The sequence below is a fragment of the Charadrius vociferus genome, unplaced genomic scaffold, assembly GCF_000708025.1.
Source record: "Charadrius vociferus isolate BGI_N301 unplaced genomic scaffold, ASM70802v2 scaffold333, whole genome shotgun sequence".
Classification (NCBI taxonomy): Eukaryota; Metazoa; Chordata; class Aves; order Charadriiformes; family Charadriidae; genus Charadrius; species Charadrius vociferus.
The window spans coordinates 1,289,258-1,313,470 of record NW_009647682.1 but is presented as its reverse complement, the minus strand read 5'-3'; the positions used below and the strand labels follow the sequence as shown (position 1 = coordinate 1,313,470).

At 54.6% G+C, this 24,213-nt stretch overlaps 1 protein-coding gene across 1 annotated transcript in view; it reads left to right on the top strand.

The window, feature by feature from the left end:
- Window positions 1–22,832, top strand: part of LOC104283194 (receptor-type tyrosine-protein phosphatase V-like) — a 22,955-nt gene extending 123 nt beyond the window's left edge. The window contains exons 2-27 of the mRNA XM_009881349.1: window positions 97–234; window positions 580–852; window positions 1,291–1,560; window positions 1,968–2,240; window positions 3,045–3,317; window positions 3,836–4,108; window positions 4,971–5,240; window positions 5,709–5,987; window positions 6,227–6,361; window positions 6,468–6,678; window positions 9,466–9,533; window positions 9,708–9,834; window positions 9,955–10,002; window positions 10,430–10,523; window positions 11,442–11,532; window positions 12,074–12,150; window positions 12,983–13,117; window positions 13,685–13,807; window positions 14,279–14,439; window positions 14,831–14,966; window positions 15,549–15,628; window positions 16,422–16,509; window positions 17,003–17,093; window positions 17,769–17,845; window positions 18,205–18,339; window positions 22,779–22,832. Coding sequence (XP_009879651.1) covers window positions 97–234; window positions 580–852; window positions 1,291–1,560; window positions 1,968–2,240; window positions 3,045–3,317; window positions 3,836–4,108; window positions 4,971–5,240; window positions 5,709–5,987; window positions 6,227–6,361; window positions 6,468–6,678; window positions 9,466–9,533; window positions 9,708–9,834; window positions 9,955–10,002; window positions 10,430–10,523; window positions 11,442–11,532; window positions 12,074–12,150; window positions 12,983–13,117; window positions 13,685–13,807; window positions 14,279–14,439; window positions 14,831–14,966; window positions 15,549–15,628; window positions 16,422–16,509; window positions 17,003–17,093; window positions 17,769–17,845; window positions 18,205–18,339; window positions 22,779–22,832 — 3,980 coding nt within the window. The remainder of the gene's footprint in view (window positions 1–96; window positions 235–579; window positions 853–1,290; window positions 1,561–1,967; window positions 2,241–3,044; window positions 3,318–3,835; window positions 4,109–4,970; window positions 5,241–5,708; window positions 5,988–6,226; window positions 6,362–6,467; window positions 6,679–9,465; window positions 9,534–9,707; window positions 9,835–9,954; window positions 10,003–10,429; window positions 10,524–11,441; window positions 11,533–12,073; window positions 12,151–12,982; window positions 13,118–13,684; window positions 13,808–14,278; window positions 14,440–14,830; window positions 14,967–15,548; window positions 15,629–16,421; window positions 16,510–17,002; window positions 17,094–17,768; window positions 17,846–18,204; window positions 18,340–22,778) is intronic.
- Window positions 22,833–24,213: the final 1,381 nt, after the last annotated feature.

Below are 24,213 nucleotides of genomic sequence, written 5' to 3'. Positions count from 1 at the left end.
GCACTGCCTGGGCTCTGGCTGTGCACTGGGAGACCCCTCCGGGGCAGAGGGATGGATACCTGCTCAATGTGCATGAGGAGGGTTCTTCTGCACCAGCAAGGAACCTGGAAGCAGGGAAAGACAGCACCAATATCACCCTGGCATGGCTGGAACCAGGAACTTGCTACCTCATTGTGATCTGGGCAGTAGCTGGACCCTACCGCTCCCTCTCCAAGAACATCACTGGCTGCACAGGTGAGCATCCATACCACCCGCGGGAGATTTGGGCGGGAGCACTGTGAGTAGCTCCAGAATGGGATGGGGACCAATGTTGGCACCCAGGGAGAGGAGAGGAGAGGAGAGGAGAGGAGAGGAGAGGAGAGGAGAGGAGAGGAGGGTACCCTGGCCTGGTTCCCGGTGATGCTGGCCTGCAGTCATCTCCTGCCTCTTGCAGCCTTCTTGTACCATGTGGGCACAGAGCGCTCGCTGGCCGGTTGCTGCTGGCTGCCTGGGGAAAGCACAACTCCTCCCCAGACACAGCTGCATGTTCAGAACTGGATCTTTTTCTATCTGATTCGTGTGTCTTGTCTCTCCTCGCAGTTCCTGCTGCACCGACAAACCTGAGCCTTACCAACCCAGGCAGCTCCTCAGAGCTTTACACATGCTGGAACAAGCCCCCTGGCAGCAGGGATCACTACCGTGTTATTCTGTATAGCCTCAGCACCCAGAGTAGGGATCGGGTCCAGACCTTGAGTCCCGATGCCCAGAATATCACCTGGACTCACTTGGAGGCAGGCAGCAGGTTTGCTGTGCAGGTCACTGCTGTGAAGGGCTTGTTTGAAGCCTCCTCCACCAACGTCACCCAATGGACACGTGAGTCTGATCGGTTGGGATGGGCACTCCATCCAAGCCTGAGACCCTCCATCCAAGCCTTGCAGAGCACTCACCACCACCTTTCCCAACCCAAACCATCTCTGCTGTGCCCCCTAGATGTCCCACCTTTCTGCTCACTGTCCCCACTCCTCCCCTAACACAGAGCCCTACCCACCTGAAAGGCTCTGGATATCTCCCCTGCCATGTCCAGCTGCAAACCCTGGGGATATTGCACTCAGAGACACATGCACTGCCTGCCCATTTGTCCCCATGTTTCTCTCTGGCAGGATCTCTGGTGGCCAACCTGCCCCCTGTCCAGTGGGAGCTGGGATCCAGCACTGATCCAGCCCAGGAACCACTGGGCAAACCGTCTGGCTCACAGCACTGAGCAGCGAGTGGTGGCACACAGGGGCTGACTGTCTCCCTGTTGCTTTTCAGATCCCTTGGCCCCTGCCAACCTCACCCTCAGCAGCCCCTCTGCCTCCATGCTGCAGGCCTCCTGGGCAGCCATGGGGCGAGGAGCAGAAGGCTATGTGGTGGATGTCTATGACACAGACTCCAGCAGACATGTTGGGCCCATGGTGCTGGGTGGGGATGCCAGGAGTCACACCTTCAGAAACCTGAGCCCCGGCACCCACTACAGTGTGGCAGTGAGGGCCACAGCTGGCCCTTTCCACACCAGCACCCCCAACTTCACCCACTGCACACGTGAGTATCATGCTCTCCTTGCAGCCAGGTCTCTTCCACCAGATCTCCCCTTTCCTGGTTCAAATCAGAGGCCATACTGGTGCACCCAGATCCTGCCTTCCTCTCCCACCCATGCAAGCGCCCAGTGCCCATGCCCTGCTGGATGCAGCATGGGGAGTCTGTACATGACCCTGTGGCGTGGCCACCCATGTCCCAGGTAGCCACCCACAGCCATACACTGGCTCAGGCAGCACCACAGAGGAGGAAATCCCTGGAGACAGCTGCCAGAGAGTCAAAGGCAAAGGCAGCCCTCAGGACCTTGCAGGGCTGACCCACCTCCAGCTGCATGGGCTTGGCACAGACATGGAGTATCCCCTTTCTCTCGGCCTGAACGTGGCTCCTGGCAGTGACTCATATTTCCTTCCCAGGCCCGCTGCCCCCAGCTGCCCTACACTGGCTGAGCACGGGGCACCGTGACAGGCTGAGTGCGTCCTGGGGAGCTGCAGCTGGGGGGCGAGATGGCTACACACTGACCCTGTACCACGCACAGATGGGCACCGTGGCAGCTACAGCCTCACTTGGGAGAGACACCCACAACTTCACCTTCATGGGCCTGACCCCAGGATATGAGTACTCCCTGGAAGCCAGTGCCACGGCTGGACCGTACCAGGCTGCAGCACCCAACATCAGTGGCTGGACAAGTGAGTGCCTGGAGGAGTGTCCTCTGCAGAGGGGTGAGAGATGTTGCACCACTGGGCAGCCCTGGGGAGGGCTGGGAGGTTTAAAGGAGACCTGGTGCCTTTGGAGATGCGCATGGGTGCAACACACAGCACTTAGTGCAGGGGCACACTATTACCCTCCTGGGCACAACTGTAGACTTGCACAGGTACATGCTGATGACGTACAGGGTTGCCCAGCTGTGCCTACATGGGGACATCCCCCTGACTATGCTGCCCCATCTCCCTGTATACATGAGCACTGTGCCCTTGCTGAGTGTCTTCCAGCAGGTAGAAACCACATCACCATAAAGTTCATTAAATGAATCAGTGCAGTACAGGAAGAAGCTATTCCACAGTCCTCCCAGGAGAACAGGTCTTTGCTCTGGACATGCGCCAGTCCAGCACTTCTCCCCACCCAGAAAGGTTTTAGTGCTGGACAGAGTATGGACACTGTGCCAGCTCTGCCCAGGCAGCTGTAGGCCAGCTGGGTGCTGGAGGACACGTGTGCACGCAGAGGTGGCAAAGGTGCTCCAGCTAGGCTATGGGGACAAGGGTGACCTAAGTGAAGAAGGGTTGGCATGTGAAGGACCACAAAGGATGAGCACCATTAGACGTGAGGTGGGATGAGGACAGGAAAGAGAAAAGTGAGGAGGAGGAGTGTACCAGAGAGGGTCTATGAGTCCCAGCCTTCAGGGAGCATATGTCCTCCTGCCCAGTGTCCCATCAAGTGTCTGTTTCCTTCTGCGTGGTCTCTGGTCCCTAACATCAAGTCTGGTGACTCCGCAGGCCCACTGCCCCCAGCCACCGTGCGCTTGCTGAGCACGGGGCATCCCGACAGACTGAGCGCATCCTGGGGAGCTGCGACCGGGGGGCGAGATGGCTACACGCTGACCCTGTACCATGCATGGATGGGCACTGTGGCAGCTACAACTTCGGTTGGGAGAGACACCCACAACTTCACCTTCATGGGACTGGCCCCAGGAAGCAAATATGTGCTAGAGGTGGTGTCCATGGCGGGGTCCTACCAGACACCTGCCGGGAATGTCAGCAACTGGACATGTGAGTACCCTGTTTTGAGGGAGATATGTGCCTTTCTAGGCAGTCATGAAAGCTGGTGGCAAAGGACATGGCTCTGCTGACCTTCATGGTAGACCCCGAGCCCTGCCTGAACCCAAGGGCAAGTCAGTGACATGCCACTGAGCAGGGCTCTGCCCACCATCACCATCAGCTGTACCAGCCTGGATTAGGCCAGCTGAAGCTCCAGGGACTGTGCTTCAGAGGAGCAGCACAGAAGAGAGAGCATTCACTTTCCCCTCCCCTCTAGCTGGCTGGGTGCTCCCTCCTCACCCATTTCCAGGTGTCTTGCTCCAGCTGGGACAGGGCTGACTCTGCTCAGACAAGTACCACTTGAAGCTTGCAGAGGCTGCTTTTAGATGCCTCCAGGCTGGTGGATGCAGCGCTCCAGCCAAGATGAAGTGCTCTGACCTGTATGGTGCATCCCTTCTGATGACACTGCCAAGATACCTAGGCCATGTCCTCAGACCCTTCACTACATGTCTCCCATCCTGTCTCTCCAGACCCCCTGGCACCCCGTAACGTGTACATGACGAACCAGGGGTATCCCAACAGGCTGAGCGCATCCTGGCGAGCTGAACCCCAAGGACAAGACAGTTACAGGCTCCTCCTGTATCATTCAGGATCAGGTATTGTGGCAGCCAATGTATCTGTTGGGAAAGGCACCAGCAAATTCACCTTTTCTGGCCTGGCTCCAGGACATAAATACCTGCTGGAAGTAGTGTCCATGGCAGGACCCTACACAACCTCTGCAGGCAACATCAGTGACTGGACAAGTAAGTGGCAAGAACTAGTGGTCCTTGTATCATGCATGAGGCTCAGCCTTCCCCAGCACCTGCGGTGGGAAGGGGCAGGGACACAGCTAGGACTGCTGCCTGGAAGCTGTAAATACCACCTTAGCAATGGGATCATGGGCTGTGCAAGCCCCCGCTGGAGGGGAGAGCAGGGCAATACTGCTGCCCGTAGGACAGTCTAGCAGCCATGGTTGCTGTTTCAGGAGTCAGGGGCTTGTGGCCCCCCTGTTCACACAAGTTGGCTCCTCCAGGCCATGGGTGCCTCAACAAGAGCAAGGGATCCCATGTCAGTAGTGCTGCTCTGGCAGAGGACAGCCACAGCCTGGGAGACCACAAGGCCTTACAGCCAGGGGGGACATCCCCACTGCCTTTCTCCCAGGCACTCAGAAAATTCCTGGCATGGGGGATAAGGGAAGGCTGGGCTTTTGTTGTTGTTGTTGTTTAAGGAATGTGGAAATTGCAGATAAGCACAATAAGCCTTTTCATGTGCTTGTCCCCACAGTCCCTGCACTTTGCTTGGGGAATCTAGTGGTCTCTGCTCCCACGCTCAGCCAGCCCCTGGCAGGGTGCTGGGGGTCATGTGCAGAGCCCTTCGGGCAGGTCTCTAATAAAACATGCTAATTAGCAGGAGGAAGAACCCATCTCCTCATGCTCCTCACTCTGCGCGTCCTCTAGTTGTCATTTAAAGGTCATTTCTGGTAGTGGCAGCCAGCAGCTGCAGAAATATTATCACTGAACATAAGAAGTTTCTTTGCATGTTACCCATCTTCTACTTGTATCTCTGTAGGATGGAAGAGAGTACATGCATGCCAGTAACACTCTCCTGGTGTGGTTTTCATTGTAGCCCCCTCAGTTCCCAAAAATCTCTCTGCGGTGGCTGAAGGGAACAACACGATGCTTATCTCCTGGGCCAGTGCCTCTGGACAGCAGGATGAGTGCCAGCTGTGGCTGCGGGATCCCAGGAACAGCACGCTGCCCTGGCGGCACGCTCTTAGCAGAGGGCAAGTCCAGCACCTCCTCCAGGGGCTGATCCCAGGGAGGAACTACTCTGTCTCCTTGAGCTGCGTGGCTGGACCCTACTGGAGCAGCACCAAACCCTTGGCAGTGCCAATGGGTGGGTATGCACTGCTGTGGGGATGAGGGGAGTGCAGGCTGGAAGAGGGAGAAACACCTGGGTGGCCTTGAGACTGGATCAGCTCTTGGGGGTCAACAGAAGCATGGAAAGTATTCATGGTGGGAGATAAGGAAAGCTAGCAAGGTGACCCTCTGGTAGCCATAAGATCCCTAAGCTAGCCCTATCACAGAGACTTCCCATCACCTGTTGGCCTGGCTACCTGTGAAGCAAAGAGGACTCTGCAGAGATCTCCATTGGTCTGCTTCTCCTATAAGACATCTGCTCAGGCACTGACCCATTCACTGTGTCCTGTGGCCCTTGGCACAGAAGGCTCCCAGGTCACAGATGTCCAGCTCTGCCCCACCCTCATTGCTCTAGGGACAGGCAGTGGCTCTGGGCTGACACACAGACTGAGGCTGGGATTTCTCTGATCCAGTAAGTCCAGAGCCTGCCATATCTCCTTCACAGAGCCAAACCCAGTGGAGGATGTGCAATGTCTACCAGAGTCAAGGAGCCTTTACGTGAACTGGACAAGCTCCCCTGGAGATGTCGAAGCTTATGAGGTGGTGACAGAGAGACTCTCTGATGGACTTCCCACCTCCAAGTATGTCATGAGCATCCCTACGAGTGAGGCCAGTCTGGAGGGGCTGGGGCCAAACTCATCCTACCGAATCGTTGTGAGCACAGTGGGCATGAACACAATGAGAAGCCAGACTGTGACTGTGCTCTGCAACACAACAGTGGAGGGTGAGTCCCCTTCTTTCCCACAGCCTTGCCACAGACCCCAGGAGAAGACATCCAGTGTTGCTAATTAGACCTGGGAACTCTTTCAGAAGCCTGGGAGCCCCATGTGGTCCTACACTGAACTGCAGCGGTTCAGGGCTCCGGGCAGTGATGCTGGGACCAGTGACAGGCTGAGCAATGTGTGGTGGGCCTGTGGGAGCAGGGACACACTAACAGTCTGTGCTTGCTGGTTCCTTTTCCAGCCTTGCCTCCACCCCTGCGAGCAGACATCTTCCAGGTGGAGGCCAGCTCCACGGTTATTATTTCATCCGACCTGTTCAGCGAGGAGAATGGCCAGATCGAGTATTATGGTGTCATTGCTACCACTAATGATTCACGTAAGTGCCCCTGTATATCCTGATCTGCACTGGCTCCCTAGAGGGCAGCAGGTCCCCTGGACATCACTTTGGGACTACCACTGTCACCTTGTGCATTCCCCTTCAGTGCTGAGGCCCACCCAGGAAATCATGTCCAGCACATGGTATGACCACTATTACGGGACAGAGGACTCCTACCTGGCTGTACTAATCCCCAATCCCTTCCATCGGAGCCCCAGGAGCTTCCCTGAAACCTGGAGAGTGCCAGTGGGAACAGAGGAGTGCGGCCAGTCCAGGGCGATGTGCAACGGGAAGCTGAAAGCCAACGAACAGTACAGGTGAGAGATGTCAACATCCCTCCTGAGGGCAAGGGGCTGGAGGAGAGAAGGGACTGCAGGTGTCCCTGCAAGCTGCCACCAGCTCTCTGGATGTCACCTCACCCTCGTACTCTGCTGACCCCCAGCAGTGGACCCCAGGGGTTGCTCCACCAAGCAGCGTTTGAGGGATGCAAGGGCTGGCATACTGGAGAAGATCAGACAGAATAAGTGGGCTGGGAGAGGGAGGGCAGAAGTGAAAACTGAGGCTGACAAGGGCTGTGTGTGTTTCCCTGGGAGCTGGGCAGTTGTCCACCTCCAGGGTAAGAACTAAAATGGTTACTGTTATTTGTAGGACTTTTGCATGTGACTCAGAGCCACCCCCAGACTCGGAGAGTGCAAAAATGAAACCGATTTGGAAACGTTAGTTCAAGTGGTGCCTACACAGCTGGGGTCTCAAAGGTTGAGGAGAAGCAAACCCACAGGCTGAGGTCCAAGGTCCCCACAAGGCACACACACAGATCACAATATTCATAAATTCAGAGTCGTATAGAATAGTGAATAGAATCCAGGGACATGAATGTACAAGCATACATATTTTGTTAAAGGGTACCTTTAAAACAGTTGATGGTAAAACAGCTTTTCTACTACAAAGAATCGTATCTTTAGTCAGTCCTCTGTTAATTAAGCAGCTCACAATTTCATCAAACAGGGACTGTATCTCCAGGCATTTCTCTGACAAAGGGATCCCCCAGAATCTGGAAGGTTGTCCCATTTCAATTTAAAAAAACTTACAGCAAGGGTGGCTGACTAGTGATAGAAGTCACAGAGCGTTGGGAAAAGAGAAAGACCATGCGAGAGTGTGCATGAGGGAGACCTTCACTTTCCCCTGTGAATAAAGTGAGAATTAGCTCTGCCCTTAATACTTGTGGTGAGAGGAGTCCAGGTCCCTACTGTTGGGTTTGGACCTGCTGGCTCTTCTTCCTTTCTTCTTTCCTCCTTCGCTCTCTCTACTTTTGCTATGTGCAGACCCTGCACTTACATGAAAAACTTACATTGATTCTTATGGAGTCCTTTTAGATTTACACATTGCCAAACAGGGACTCTTCAGTCAAGCTGCTGTTTGGGGCAGCACTGGCAGAGAACAGAGTGGGAAATGGCTGCTTCTCCTGGGGAAAAAAGGGGAGTTTCCAGAGACCCATTCCCTTGGAAAAGACACACAGAGCAGGATCATCAAGAGCAAACAGCTCTTGGGGCTCTCCCTAGGTACTGTATTATCATGCCCGGCAGGAGAATTGCATGATGATGCATTCCCATCCCATGCCCACCACAGGTGGTGTGATCCCTGGACTGGCATGGGAGAGTCTCCAATTGATTCAGAAGGTTTGAGGTTGATTGCCCATCAAGCCCATCTATTCTTTATTGCCAATACCCTCAGGCACGGCTGGGCAGGCCTTACTGTTTAACCCTGGCAGCCTCGGATCTGGCCTGCTGCTCCAGCCAGCACCAGGGACACAGGGGACAGCCTGGGCACAAGCTGGATCTTCTTCATCACAGCGCGTTGGCTCAGACCAAGATCTGCCTGACCCATCTCTTGTAGCTGCCAGCACGAATGCCCCGGGTTACCCCTCCACCCTCCAAATACTGTCCAGCCAGCCTCAGAGAGGCTCTATCTGCCCTTCCTGCTCCCCAGCTGCCATTTTCACTCCAACATCGACCTCCCCCAGGGTAGCAGCTAATTCAGAGCCATCAGGGTGTCATTAGCCCACCTACTGTGACTGAATAACATGTACCTAACTGCCCAGTTACTGAGGACTAGACGATCCTTTTGCACCTCTTCACGGCTTGCTTTCATTTTGGCTGCCCTAAACAAAGGTGTGTCCTCAGTACAGAGTGCTGCTTTCCTAGTTAATCATTAGTTGGGTGGTGATAAGCAGATAGCTCTGACAGCCCATCTCCACTCTGAAAGCCGGCCCTTGTTTCCTACCTTTCAGTGAGTTAGTATCCACAAGTCGTTATCTGTCATGCCATGGCATCTGCAGGCTCAGTTTCCAAAGAGGTCTTTGCTCTGGCAGCCGGGTCCATGGTGCTGCCAGCCTGGACTCACACTAGGATCCACACACTCTTGGCTGTTAAAATCCAAAGCTACATTTGAAAGCCTTAGACTGCATTTTAGGGCACCAGAAGACCTATCCTTCCAAGTTAGCTACTCAGAAGGAAGTCAGCGCTGCAGGGAGCTGCGAGGCTTGGTGTGCACACTGCTGGGAGGAGGATGTAGGGCAGATCTCCGCAGGGAAGGTGATGCACCAGCCATTTATGTGTGCATCAGGAAGGGTCTGGGTCGGGGCTCAGCCCTCCCAGCTGAGGTGCCCCTGTTTCAAACAGTTACCTGTGCTCAGCTCTTTCAAGTCAACCCAATTAATGGGTTGACAGGAACTAAGACAGTGACTCAACCCAACTTGATTTTCCCTACTTACTGTTGTATTTCCCTATTTGTGTCCTATAAGAGAGCAGAAACTTAGTACTTGTCTCTGCAAATAACCCTTTGGAGGAGAGCCATTTCCCATTTGTGCTTTCTGAACATTTTCTCATGTTCTCCCAAGCACAACAAACTTGTCCAAGAGGCAGAAAAGGGAGGAAAGACCATTTCCACACATTCCTGAAATCCCTGCCAGGAAACCAGATTCTTCCAATACAGCATTTCAAACCTGAGGCAGCTGTCCCATTCCCTTGGGTCTTCCTGCTGCTGGCTGCATGGATGCTGTGCTCAGTTCAGATTGCCCCTGACGGCAGGACTCTGTTTTGCCCTAGGTTCAGCATTGCTGCCTTCACCAAATACGACCCAGTAGCCCCTGCAGTGACCTTCACCATGTTCTCAGGTAAGATGGAGAATGCCATCTTCTCTACCTGTCTATGTAGGTTGGAGATAATTAACAACCTGACAATGGCAAGCCAGAGGGAGACCATAGGCTGTAGCAAACATAATAAATAGAATGAATGCAGGCATTTACTGGCTCTTACTTCTGTCCGTTCTATCTCTTTTTCTCTTCCAGCTGCTGGATCGGGTGCAAATGGCACTCCACTCTCAATGCCAATAATTGCTGGAATCATCGTGGGATTTCTCTTGACACTTGCAGCTATTTTTGCTTTGGTCTACTGGAAACAGCTCAGAGCAAAGAGGTGAGAATGAGCCATCTCTTACCTGGTGGCTGCAGGCTGAGAAACCCAACCTTCAGTGCCAGGCTAGCATCTGTCCTTACACTGCAGGGAAGAGTAACATCTCCCATGCTTTGATTTTAGAACCAAGAAGGGCAGCATGCCCCAGGAAATGGTGACCTACAGCTTGAGGTGAGTGTTAGAGTCTTCTCCCACTGCAGGTCCCCGAGTCCTCCACCTACTTCCTTTCTCATGCTTTGACGCCGGAAAAATCCGTCTCTGTCTCTTTCAGTTATTTTTTAAATCTTAAGCGTCCCCACGTTCAGTATTTATTGCCCAGCTCCATTCCAAGTCAATGCATTGTCCACACCTCCTCTGCAAGGCTTCTGCAGTAGAAGAATATCCTCATAATCCTGAAATCCCTCCCAATATTTAAACAATTATCTGTTGGACCCACTTCCCTGGGCTATAACGTGGGCTATAAACCATCTCTGCGTGTGTGCATGTGCATCCAGATACTGCAGGTGTCAAGGCTGGGTTGTCTCATTGGCCACCTGACTGGCCTGCCAGACCTCCCAATAGCTAAGGCAGGTTTTCCTCTGGACTTCATTTCATGCAGAAACGTCCATCGGCCGATTCCCGTACAGAACTTCAAGCAGTACTATGAGATGAAGACAGCAAGTGCTAACCATGCTTTTTTCCAGGAGTTTGAGGTGAGAAGAGACTCCTTCTAGAGATGAGACTTAATTTTGCCTCTAGGTAGCTCATGCCCCAGCTGTTGGGTGGCCTGTGTGGACTCCTCATCTCCAGGGACAGTAACCCGTCTCTCTAGCAATCCAACCACCTTACTAGGCAGTTTTAGAGGCCAAAGATTGGATGGACCAACTGATCGGGCAATTCCTTTGCTCAAATCCTGTTTTGTTCAAGTTCTGGTAGAAACACATGTTGTCTGTGGTGTGAGGTGAACTAGTACTGTCCATAGCTGCTGGTGGACAAAACTAAGGACTCCAGGTGGAGGTGAAGTTACTGAGTGGTGTTGCAATGAGATCCACCTTGACAGCGCTAGAAAAGAGCCTGCAGACAAAAGGATGGTTGAGGATCACTCTCAGAGCTATAGGTCCAGGCTGTGAAATTCACCACAGGCTACCTTCACTGGCTCTCACAGCCAACTACAGGCTCTGAATTGTTCTGCTGCCAGCACCTTTGAATGTCCCATCAGCAATTTCAAACCCTTCTCAGATCACCCTTCTATGGCCTTCTGAGTGAGGACAGAGGAAGAAGCAGCACAACATATTTCTGGGTTTGCAGCACAAGATGTTTCTGTTTTCTCAACACATAATGTTCTGAGCTTATTGGTAGATTTCTTATTTCTGACAAGGTTTTTTTCCCCCCTTATTTGTTCTTGAGCTTGTTTTCTTTTGAATACAAACAGAGCTGTTGGAAAAAGCACTGGGAAAAGCCACCTATGTCTCAGAGTTCACAGGCCGTATTGAGGGAGAAGTAGAGCAGTTCCCTGCATGTGGGTGACCCTCTTGAACCACCAGACAGAGCTGTTGGCCATGAGCAGGGAGGTGGGCTGGCCAGGATCAATCCAGAGAGACATTTGTGCTATCTTCTGCCCTGTCCTACAGGAGCTGAAGGAAGTTGGGAAGGAGCAGCCAAAGGTGGCAGCCGAGCTACCAGTGAATGTCTCCAAGAACAGATATCCCCACGTGCTGCCCTGTAAGTGCTGTCTCCTCCTGCCTCCCCCAGGATCCAGGGTTGGAGTTCACACTGCAGTACACAGGGATGCAGTCACTGTAGGGTTCACAGTGCCTGGCTCCTCTCCTGGGAGAAGAAGGAGCCTCAGTTTCCATTTTCCTGCTGGAGACTCAATACTTAAAGGTTGAGCCAGGGCTGAGCTACCATCCTCCTCAGCTCCTCCAGGAGGCTGCTGGGCAGGTGCTGGGTGAGCCCAGCTCAGGGATGGGTCCCAGCTGGAGACCAAAGGGGGACTTTGGTCCCTCCATGGTCCCTCCCATGGCTTCTCCAATGAGCCTCGTGATACTAGCTCTACTTTCTTACCCACCTTGCTAACCCAACGGGCAGGCAATGCTCACCTCTCCAGGTGCCTGGCCAAGCACAGAGCCTCACCGCTGGCTGCGTATATAGAGCTAGGGGAGCTTCTGGGGCTTCTCCCGATGTGTTACCCAGGTGAAGAGGAGATGACCATGTCCTGGTGAAGGGCTGCCTTGGAGGATCATGTGTGTATGGTCTCTTTCAGATGATCACTCTCGGGTCAAGCTAAGCCAGCTGGGGGAGGATCCGCACTCAGACTACATCAATGCCAACTTCTTGCCTGTAAGTGCCTGCTTACCTTCCCCACAGAGACATGACCACAGGGCACCATCAGAGAAACTGTGACTGGATTGAGGTTGTGAGGACTGGTGGGCAAGAGCTGCCACTGAAGCCGCAGCTGGTACAGACTGGCAAGGAGTTGGGAGTCAGGCTGAGATGCATAGTTTGCCCTTTAGCAGGGGTTGATGGAGATCATCAGATGGCAAGTGCTGTGAATACAGAGGTGTGAGTGTGGGGAGACTGGCAAGGCTTTCTGCTTTCTCCTTGAGGACTATTCTCTTCCCATCCTCTCCCAGTTTACTGCCCCATCTGTCTGTCTGCTCTTTCTCCTTCTGGTCTGTGCAGCTGCATTTGAACAACCCTGAAGCTGTGCCCACTTCCCCCGTCCAGGAGATTTTCCCAGGTAACAGGCAGGGCACACAGCATGCATGCGCGGGTGTGTGGCTCCGTGGGGCATGTGTGTGTCAAAGGGGCAAAGGCAAAGAAGCAGCCTGAAACCTTGCATGCTCACCCTACCTCCAGCAATGACTGGGGAGCACAAGGAAGACCCAGATCTGTCTTTCCCTGGTTAGGCTGAATGAGGAACTGCTTGGAGGGAAACAGCGGGGGTCACGTCTTTATTCCAAATGTGTAGAGAGCACATGTTGAGCAGCACATGCTTCCTATGAAATCAGCTGCTTCTGAGATCAGCTGCCTGGGAACTGTGCCCTCATGGGCTAAGGGCAATGGGCATTTCTCCCTCTACCACAAAGGCAGACCAGGCACTGACTCTGTCTCAGGAAGGATCCACCTGCCTCAGCAACTTGCCAACTCCTCCTGTCTTCCTCTTGCTCAGGGCTATACATCCCAGCAGGAGTTCATTGCCACCCAGGGGCCCCTGAAGAAAACGATAGAAGACTTCTGGAGGCTGGTGTGGGAGCAGAATGTCTGCAACATCATTATGCTCACAGTGTGCATGGAGAACGGGCGGGTAGGTCAACACTGCTGAGCTTCCATGTGCCCCAGCCAAGCCCAGACCTGGTCATGTGAGCTGAGCCCAGGACTGGGTTTGTGCCCCCCACCAACCCCTGCTCAGATGTGGCTCCAGGGTGAGCACGGGCCACAGCTTTCCTGACAGGCAAATTTGGGGAGGGAAGAGAGGCTGATATGTGCAGTTCAGCATTAGCCTGCGGTAGGAAGTCACAGAAGCAGAGCTTAGCTGGAACCATGCCCACCACCCTCAGATATTTCTGCAGTGTCTGAAATTACCACTTGCTTCTGGATGAGACACATCACATGGATTGTTCCTCCAGTATCCAGGGATGATGCGACCCACACAGGTCCTTTTCTCTTGAGGAGGCTGAGATCCAAACAAAGGGGAGGTGGGGGAGTACCGTGCAAAGCTCCTGGTGGGAAGGGGAACCACCTGCTCCCCAAGACATGCTCTGGCTCCCTGCACAGCAGCTGCTCTCTAGATGCTCCACTGACCCAGGAGGTCACCCAGTAGCACCTGGGCCCTCACTGGCCTCACTGGGACCCCGTCTTGCCTGTGCTCTAGGTCCTCTGTGATCATTACTGGCCATCTGAATCTGCTCCAGTATTCTATGGGAAGGTTCAGGTCCACCTGCTGACACAGAGCAGCTCTGAAGAGTGGACCATGCGCGAGTTCAAACTGTGGCACGTGAGTAAGGACCCAAGAGGACAGACTCGGGGACCTGTCAAAGGCTGGGGGTTTGCATGGGATGCAATGGTGTTTCTCCTTGGTGGTGGTGTCATAATTTCCATTCTCTGACATTAGCGGGGTTCAAAGACTGTCTGTCACTGTCAACATGTACCACCCCTGCTGTCCACCCTTGCTCTCTCCTTTCCACGTCCCTGCACTGGGACACAGCCTGCAGCTTCAAGGGTACGTTCCCCAGCAGTCAAAGGCAGGTCTCCTCCTTGCCACCTCCACGTGCCTTACCATGGCAGGGGGCCATGGGGAAGGACAGGGGAGCAGGAGCCACCAGGCAGTGCAGCAGACCTGGCGTTGGGTGTTCCTTGCAGCTGAGCCAGGTGTCCCCAAGTCCCCAGGTGCTCTCAGGGCTGCGGGGTGCATGCATGACCCTGTCCTGGAGGGCTGCACACTGATGACCAACATCCCCCCTGGCAGGAGGGTCTCCGGGCAGAGCGGCATGTGTCCCACCTGCACTACACAGCATGGCCCGACCACGGGATCCCAGAGTCCACAACTTCCATTATGACCTTCAGAGATCTGGTCCGGGAGCACATCCAGAGCACGAAGGATGGGGGGCCAACCCTTGTGCACTGCAGGTGAGGTTCTGTTCCTGGAGATTGCAGAAGGGGACAATGGGAGAAGGCATGGGGGAGAAGGGCCCTGATCTTGCACAAACTGGGAGGGAAAGCGGCTCCCGGGAGACACAGCTGGTCTGCAGAGAGTCTTCTGCTTGGGCATTGGGAATTACAGGTGTGCTTGCAGCCTGCCCCCCAGTCCCAGGGAACACGGTAGCTGGAGGTGGTCAGGACCAACCCAGGGCAGTCTGGATGGCTCCTCAGCCCCATGCTGTGCTGGGACCAGTACCCCCGGTGTGCTGGGACCAGTGGCCCAGGGTGCAGCATCTGGGAGCCAATGTCTAGCAGTTGGAGGGGAGCCCATCGGCTGCGGGGCCAGACAATGTTTAACCCTTGCTGTCTGTGCTCTTAGCGCCGGGGTGGGCCGCACTGGCACCTTCATTGCACTGCACCGGCTGCTGCAGCAGATGAAGCAGGAGAAGGTGGTGGACACGTTTGGTGTTGTTTACACCTTGCGGATGAACCGTTACCTGATGATTCAGACGCTGGTAAAATCTCTGTTCCCTCTTCCCTCAGGCCTCTTGCTCCGTGGTGTAAAAGCTAGCTGGTCTGGCAGACAGATGAGCTGTCCAGCCAGAGCCAGCACCCCCCACTGGTCCCCAACCTGACACCATGTCACAGTGCTGCTCAAAACGACAGCTCAGTTGGAGTGGAAATTGTTCTTCTGCAGGGGTCTCCAGCAGCTTTGTGCCCTGCCAGACCCACCACAGCAACATCCCTAGTCTCAGAGCCCTTCCAGGAGGCTCAGCAACACCCCAGAGCACCTAGGAACAGAATCAGGCCCTTTGCAGGCAATTCTCACACCGTGGTGTTGGCCTGTGATGCTCCACAGGCAATCTAATATTTCTAGCACTTGGAGTTGGGACATAGTGCCAGTTCTGCCCTTCAGGACAGACAGACAGACCCAGGGGCTCTGAGATTGTATTAGCCAGGGCCTTTTGGACATGAATGTAGTGCTTTTGGGGCGTGAATGTAGGACACGCTCTGCCCACTAGGCAGTGCCATACCCACCGTTTCATGCTGTCTGCATGGTGCAATGCTCTACATTGCGATCTGCCTTTGCCTTCCAGTCCCAGTATATTTTCCTGCACAGCTGTATCCTGGACAAGATCTTGGAGGAACCACTTCTGGGTTTATCAGGGACGGAGAGGTAAGGGCCTGCTGCGTTTTGCCGGCCACTCTACCCACCCTGACCCACAGTCCCTTCAGGCTGCAGGCTGGGATGCTGACCCCAGCTTGAGCCTTGGCTCCAGGACAAGAACGGGGAAGCCCAGCCATCCTTCCCACCCAGTGTCTTGAGGGGGGTCAGCCCAAGGCAGGTTTTCCCCTGCAACATGAGGAGCCCAGGCCAGCACTAGGTGGGATTCGCTGGGCATGCTGGTAGGGCTTGGGGGACAACATCCTCCTTTCCTCCAGTGCCAGTCTCCTGGGCTACGCCAATGCCAAGGAGCAGCAGAGCTGTCCTGGGGAAGGCATTTTGATCAGCCCCTGGCTTCCCAACCCACAGGGATGCGCTAGAGGTGCAAACTGGAGTGGCTTATGGTAGCTGGCTGCCTTGGGATGTCCCTTCTAATGGAGGTCAAGAGGAAGGAGCGGGGTGAGGCTGGGTATGGCTTTGCCCACCTACCTTGTTGTCTCTGAGGCTACACCTGGAGGTCACATAGCTATCTTTATGGTCAAATTGTCTCCTACCTCACATGGAACAGGATGCCCTTGTCCTTGCTGCATCTTGGGAATAGGCACTGGGCTGTGCCACACCTGAGACCTGCCTTTGCCTGGGGGAGAGCAGGTTGGCACAGGCCAGAGCTGGGCTGGGGACCTGTGAGGGCCCAGGCATTTGAGGGGTGAAGGTCTGCCCACAGCCCCGTCCACCTACCACAGACATAGCCTGGATGCTGCTGAGTTTGCTCAACCTCACCCTTACCCCCAGTTTCTCTCCCCAGGTCCTGCCCCATCCCGCTGAAAAGCTTTGCTCAGCACTATGACCAGAAGGCAGCCAAGTCCCATGTGGGTTTCCTGAGGGAGTACGAGGTGAGAGCTGTCCTGGGCAGGGTGCTGCCATGGCCATATGCACTAGGGGGACCTGGGGAGCAATTGTGCCTGCTCAGGCTGGGGAACACCCAAGAAGTGCCTCCTGAGTGGGTCCCATGCCCCGGTTTCCACATGCCTGGCTGTCCTGGCAGTGTCCCCTCTCCATGGCATGGTATCCTCAGGCACATAGCTCCCTCACACATCCTGCACTTATCAGGGTCTGTCCATGACCCCATCCTTTCCAGACCCCACATAGGTTAGGGACCTATCTAAACACCTTTCTCCTACAGAGAGATGCAGCCATCTCCTGACAGTGGGGAGCAGATCTGGCAGCCCACCCCAGAGATGGTCACATAGCACCCCTGCTAAGGCTTCTCCATGTGCAGCTATAACCACCCCTCTGCCAAAGCCAGACATCCTCAGGAGTCCCCAGTTCCTCCTGCTTCTCCTGACCCTTCCCTGCTCACTGCTTCCTCCACTCTCACTCTGGCAGGCCCTCCTAGAGGCTGTCAAGGAAGAAACCAGCTCTGCAACACCATCTTCAGGCAAACAGCAGACACATCCATCTACCAGCATCCTCCCATGTAAGTGCTGTGACACCTTGCATCCTCTTCTTTCTTGTACCTGTGTGGAGATAGATAGGCTGGACCAGGGATAGCGCTCCACAGTACAAGAAAATATTTTGACACACTGAAGTGAGTCCACCAGAAGGCTACCAAGGTGTTTCAGGGTAGAGCACATGATGTATGGGACTGAGAGAGGGTTTGTTCAGCCTGGAGGAGAGAAGGCAAAGGGTAGATCTTATTGCTATCTTCAACAACCTGCTAGGAGTGAAAATGTAGTCTTCCCAGAGGTGCACCTTGGAACAACAAGAGGCAATGAGAATGACTTGGAAGAGTAATCAAACTCAGTATAAGGAAAAAAGAGTTCCCATGAAGGTGGCCAAACACTGGAACAGGGGCTCAGAGCATCTGCAGGCTCTCCATCCTTGGAGATATGCAGGTGTCCATTGGCCAAGACATTGAGCAACCTGCACTACATGTATCTGCTTTGAGTAGGAGATTGGGATAGAGACCTGTCCTTTGGGGGCCAATGTCCATGAGAGGGACAAGAGCACTGCAGAGGGGAGCACCTTTACAGAGAAATGGTGAATGGGGGCGTTGGATTTGGGTGGTGGTGTGGAGTCTGGCCGCTGGGCAGCAGGGACTGTGAGAGCACAAGACTGTTCTGCATCCCTCCACCTCCCACATATTTTGCAGATGATCGCTCCAGAGTGAAGTTTTCCCTGCTGGAACAGGGCCCTTTCTCAGGTCTCTTGCAGGTGTGGCATGTCCCGGTGAGTCTTACGTCCAGCAGCAATGCCTACCCCTGTGCCCAGGTCCCACAGGCAGAAGGTCATGTTCCCCCTTCCTCACTGTGCCCCTGCTTCCTGCTGCCTGGTTCCTGCACTGCTCCTCACTGCCCTGTGAACTTGTCTGGACAAGAGGTGACCGTGGGGACTGAGGATGTGTCTTCCCTCACCTGCCCAGTTTGGGCTGTCCTCACTTCCCTCCCTTGGTGCTTTCTCCTCTTTCTTTGCCTCCTGACCTGCTGAGCTTCCCTTCTTCTCCTGGCCTCTTCTGCGGCTGCCTGCGTTGACGGGGTACCTGTGCAACCCTCTCCAGCAGGAGAATGATGTTTTTGTTCCCCACCCAGGGCTGCAGCTCCAGCAGGGAGTATCTGGCTGTGCAGGGGCCTGACAAGTTGACCATAGAGGACTTCTGGACCCTGGTGTGGGAACAGGATGTTCACACCATCCTAACCCTTCTCCCATGGCAGGAGAAGGGACAGGTAAGGTGCCATGCCTGCCTGTGCCATGGCAGAGCAGGGGTCTGTTTAATGGAGCTGGAAGCTAGCATAGCTCCAAAACTTGGACTGTCTTCACTGCCTTCTGAAGCCTGGGTGCAGATCCAGCTTAGCTAAAGCCAGACCTTTCCTGTGTCAAAGTGCTTGCACTGCTTGTCATGGGAGACAGGTTCTGTCTAACCACCACGCAGTCCATGGCCCTGGACTCAGCTGGTACTGTTCAAGCTGCATCTCCGTGGCAGCTCCTGCATCTGTACATTCAAGGTAGAGAGAGTTTGCTGAGCAGATTCCCACTGCCAAGCAGCTCTGTGTTAGCAGGGAAGCTGGCTGAATCTGCTCTTGTTTCCAAAAACTCCCCCAAGGTTTAGCTAGGGGACAAACTGACATGGAGTGACATCTTGTTCCAACCCCATCACAGACTCCTGTGATGGTGAAGGATCTGAAATATGGCAACCATCAACATGAAGCCAAACTTGCTGTTGCACACAGGTCCCAAATGAGGCATGCTGGCCCCTAGAAGGAGACTCTCTTTGCACAAAGATGCTGACCATCCAGAGTGGCACAGAGAAGCTTGTCTCCGGATGGAGGTGTATCCAGCTCAAAATGAAACACGTATGTATTGATGGGGCTGGCCTGGCTCCCACTGCCTGGGATGTTCTTCACTGCTAGCTAGCAGGTCTGTAGGGGCAAGGGATGAAAGGTCCACAGAGATTTGTCTGAGCTGCAAGTGCAGAGTACTAGCAGTCCACAAATGCAGGAGGGAATCTAGATTCCAACATCCAGAAGAACATCTGCTGAGTGGACATAGGAGATGCACGGAAGATGCTTGGAGGCTTCCCCTGCTGCTTGCTGATAGGTCTTTCTGATCCTCTTTGAAAAGGCCCACACAGTTCTCAGTCTTCCTCTCAAGGGGCAGGTCAGGGTGCTGTGAGGAAGGACAGCAGGTTGCTAGATGCAACATAGCCACTGTGCAGGTGATGGGCAATGCCCCAGCAGTCTGCCTGGACAGCTTTACAGAAGCTAGCAGTTAGCTCAGGAAAGCACCTGACAACCGAAGGATTGGAGAGCTGGGACCACTCTGCATCCAAACTCACCCATCCCTCCCCAACAGCCATGCCATCTCTTTGTGTCTCATCAGGAGAAGAAAGCAAAAGAGAGGCAGGTACAACAGTTCCTATACACGCTCTGGAGCAGCAAGAAACAGCCAGATGTTCAGAGCCTGGTGGAGCTCCTCACTGCTGTCAGACGGTGCATGCCCCACCGAAAGAGAGCTGGTCCTCTCCTGATGCACTGCAGGTACATCATGTTTCTGCTGTCCATGGGCAGCCTCCCAGAGCTGGTACCCAGCAGGCTGCACAGTGCCTTGGCATGGCCACCAGCAAGCCTGCATCCTCCACCAAGGACCCCAAGGTTTTGGGGCATGTTGAGAGTAGATCTGTGGGAGCCAGGGAAGCTCTGAGCTTGGGAGGTCAGATGAAGCAGTGCTCTGCCAAGCACAGAGGAGAAGGGAGAGCAAACAGGGCTGGGCCAGGAGCAAGTGTGGATGGGGCAGGCATTCCCGGGGGCCCGGGTGATCCCTGGGCTGACTGCTAGGATCCTGGGAGCAGCCCTGGTGTCCTCATCTGCTTGCAGCCAGGGAGAACTCACAGTCCCACAGGAGTCAACACAGCCGGCACATCAACAGAGCTGGCTTGGGTGAGGGATGCACAGCTTGACAGGGCATGGCAGGGCAGGCTGGGTCTCCAGGCTTCTTCAACAGGCACTTTGGGGTCCCATACCCTTGATCAGCCCAGAGCTTCCTAACTCCGAGACCAGTGTTCACAGTCCCCTAGCCCCACTGTACTCAGTTGATGCATGTTTTCTCATGGGGCCTCTGACTTCTTGGGCTGGTACCCACTTCTAAAGAGGTTCAGCTCAGCCTGGCCTGGCATCAAGGTCCCTCCCTTGTCCCTTGCAGCGGTGGCATAAGCCAAATGGGGATGCTGATCTCTCTGGATTGCCTGTTGCACCAGATGAAGGCCGAGAGAATCGTGGATGTCTACGGGGTGACACTCCAGCTGACAAGAAGCTGCTGTCTTATGACCCCAACTCTGGTAGGTGGGAAGGAGGAAGGGTGGTGGGCCAGGCAGAATAGGACATGTGTGCTGAGCTGGCTGGAGCTGGCAGCATGCTGCCCAGTCCCCAGGTGCTACTGGGGATCCCATCCAGCCTATGCAGGGATATATTCTATGCTTGCTCTGCGAGCCACCAAGCCTTTTCCCAGTGAAGGGCTTTCCATTGCCTCAGTTCTGGAGTTAAAACAGGTTAAATTGCATGTGAGCTCACGGTGAATGCAAGGCACTCTTCCCATTCAGCCCTGGAAAGCATGAAGCACTGGTTTCACCCTACAGGACAAAGCTGCCTGCTCACACCAGCCTCTGGACACGGCTCTCAGCCTGGGTACCCAGACTCTGCTGGATTTCCCTTTGTCTGGCGCCTTTCCCTGCCGCATCCCCCACACCCAGAGCCTGCTCCCAGCCCCTGCCTGCTGCCAGAGCTGGGGCCGTGTGGGCTGTGGCACTGTCTGATGGTGCCGCAGCCGTGCCCTGCCGTGCTGTGCCAGCCCAGCCCAGCCTCACAGCCTCCAGAGTGCCGCTCCTGGTGGGTGCTGGCAGCACAGATGCCCTCTGGACAGCGCTTTCATTTGCTGAACGAGCTGATGCAGCATCCCTGGAAACCCTCCCCACAGGGGACAGCAGAATTAGGGCAGATCTCTCCAGGGCTTCCCAGCTGCAGAGCCGCCTGCAAGCAGCTAATCGCATTCTTAATTAATGTGAACCATGCACATGGTGGGAGCCAGAGGAGGGCAAGACACCCGCTGCCCCTGCTTCAGAGCTCCTTTGTATTTCAGCAGTGGTCTTGCTGAGCAGAGACAAAATGTGCCCATAAAGGCACAGCAAGCACCGATCAAAAGCCACTGCGCCACTGAGGGGGGGCAGCAGAGGCAGATGCCTCCCTACCTTGCTGCGAGCAGTGGTCGCTCTGATCCCAGCATGGCCAGTGAAGGACAGCAGGGCTGCCCTCCAGCCCCACTCTGCTGCCATGTGGCTGCCAGCCTCCTCCATCACTGCGGGGGCTTGCCAGGACCCCTTTATCTCTGGCAGGGGCATGCTGCGGTCATGCTGGGGACGTCAGCTTATTTTTGGGGGGGGGTTAGTACCAAACAAAGGGGGGACATGAACCTTTGAGGGATTGTCCATGGACAATCACCGGGTATTTAAGCACCCCCAGCTCCAGCACGACGCGTGTCTCTGGGGATATGCTCTTGTATCTGGCCAGGCGTTGAGTGTGCCTGGTCTGAAGTCAATCCTGGGCCATCACTCCACATTTCACAATCGGGCCAGGCTCATTGAAAACATGCTCTGGTGACCTGGAACCACAGCCATTGTGTGATCTGTGGCTTTCCCGGCCCTTCAGTGGGGCTAAACCCACCGCCGGCAGGGGAGGAGGCTCCTCGTGACTTGCAGCTTAGCCAGCGCATTAGTGAGCTGTTTGGAGGCCCCTCTGTCAAGTCCCTAATCCCCCCTTCCAGGCTACCATGTGATTTCAACCCCCAGCATTTGCAGACTGGCCCTGCCCTTCAGTTTTGTGCATTGTGTACAGCCTCATTGACCTTTCCCACACCTTGCCTTTCCCAGAGCCCTGCCGTGGCGGTGGTCAGTCCTGGGTGTTTTGTAGCCTAGCATCACTTTGGACCAGCCTGTCATTTGAGCAGAACCCTATATCAAATTCAAAGTGGACTTGAGACCTCTGGATCTGCATTTGGTGCTGATGGATCATTTTGGTGATCTTAAAAATAGAGAAAAAATGCAACTGGACTAAAACCACCCAGACCTTGTTGTCTTCCTCTGAGGGCTTGCAGAGATCCACCCTGATTTGCTGTCAGCCCTTGACTCAGGTACGCTGAGACTACCACCAAGGGAAACTCCTCCTCCAGAGGTGTTCTCAGGTCACTGCCAGACCCTGTACACTCCAGCAGCACAGAGCTTTCCCTCTCAGTGCTCTGCATCATCACCACAGTTGTTCTTCAGTCTTGTTTTGGATGCAAACACCATGGCATGGCCAAAAGCTGCTGGGACACTTTGAGGAAGTCAGATGACGTTGTTCCTCTCATGCCACAGTGCAATTTGCCTTCAGGCGTTATAAGTGGGGATGATGAAGCAGGAGGAAACAAACACGGTGTAACTACAGCTCCAGGCCTGAGTCTTCCTTTCTGGGCAACTTTGGTGACACAGGACAAACATGGACAACTTGGGACAGCAAATCCTACTTTGCCATCAGACACTGTTAGCTAATTAGGACCTTTGAAGGCAAATTGCAGGGTTAGTCCTGCAAACAGGTCTCTCTCAGAAACCTGGTTCCAGATCCCCCTTTCTCTTTTGCAGGACCAGTACATGTTCCTGTACACCTGCATCCGTGACATCATTGCCCAGAAATAGCCCTAACACCACTCGGCGCTTCCTGGCACTGTCCTGCCCTCCGCCTCTGCAAGGCCCTGTCCAGAGCAGGAGCTGGGGTGAGAGCACCGTGGGGCTCCTGGCACAGAGCGACACCTGCAGCGAGAGTGGTCCCACCCTGGCGCTGCCACCGATGCGTCCTGCACGATGTCAGCAGTGACATGGGGTCTCCTGAGCAGATGGTCAGTGTTGTCCTGCTACACACTGCTGCAGCCCTTCCATGCAGATATGGTGAGGGGCTGGGAAGGATGCTCCCCTGCTTTGGCCATCACCTAGGATTCCTGGTGCCTGGAAGTTTTGTTAACCCCACCGCGGTACGCTCACCAGCTGCAGGGCCCTGCCCCTCGGCACTGAAGGGGCAGCCCTGGGCTTGCTTCTGGACAGTCCTGGCACCCACATGCTGCTGAGGTCTGACACGAGCGCTGGGCACCATGGTCTCTGTGCCACCATGGGCGCAAGGCATGTTGAGGTCTCCGACACTGCTGTGATGGGAGCTGGCTTGTCTCAGCTGGTGGATCAATCTTAGGTACAAACAATAAACAGCCCTAGGAAAGAGTATGCTCATAAGGGTGGGTTGGCTTTTGTGGGGTCTCAGCAACGCCGAGTCTTTCCCCTGCTGCAGCACACCAGCCATTCCCAAAAGAGCAGCTGTGTCCCTAGCCATGGGCAATGGATGGGGCGCTCTTGGCCAGTCCAGATACTGCAGTACAATGCACACAGCAGCTTCTGCTCACTCTCATCTGCTCCTGTTACTGAGGCAAAAATTCTGCAGTGAGCCTTGAACCCACCCGCAGCTTTACAAGGAAGAGACACATTTTCTGATGAATCCTGGGCTTGAAGTTGTGAACCTGCTGGCTCCCAAAGAGCCAAGGACCAGGGCAAAGCCACCTGGTCCAGCTGACATGCAGCACTGGCTGCTGCTCCAGGAACTGGGTTGTTAATGCAACCACATGTAGGGACACCACTGCGCTGCAAGCAGGAATAGCCATGCATAAGCTGAAATTGCAAGTAGCGGCTTGGTTGGTTGAGCTCCAAGTGCAGGTCAGAAGGAAGAGTTTTAAAAAAAGGAGATGATTTCACAAGCATATTCCTGGGGTAGAAAAAAATGTATCTGGGAACCCATTTACCCTCCTTCACCCCTTCAGGCAGCATAGGGTTATGGTACAATCTCAAACCAGCAGCTCTGTCCCAGTGTGAGCCCACACTCTTACCCACAATACCTGGCAGAGCTGCCTTGGGGTGATGTGGGGAGGCAGAGCTACAATGAGGAGGTCCCAAGACCTACTACAAGGAGTAGACCGTTCCGGTGGTGGACTGAGTTGGCCACTCATCCTACTGCCCCTGTGTTTCCACAAACATCTCC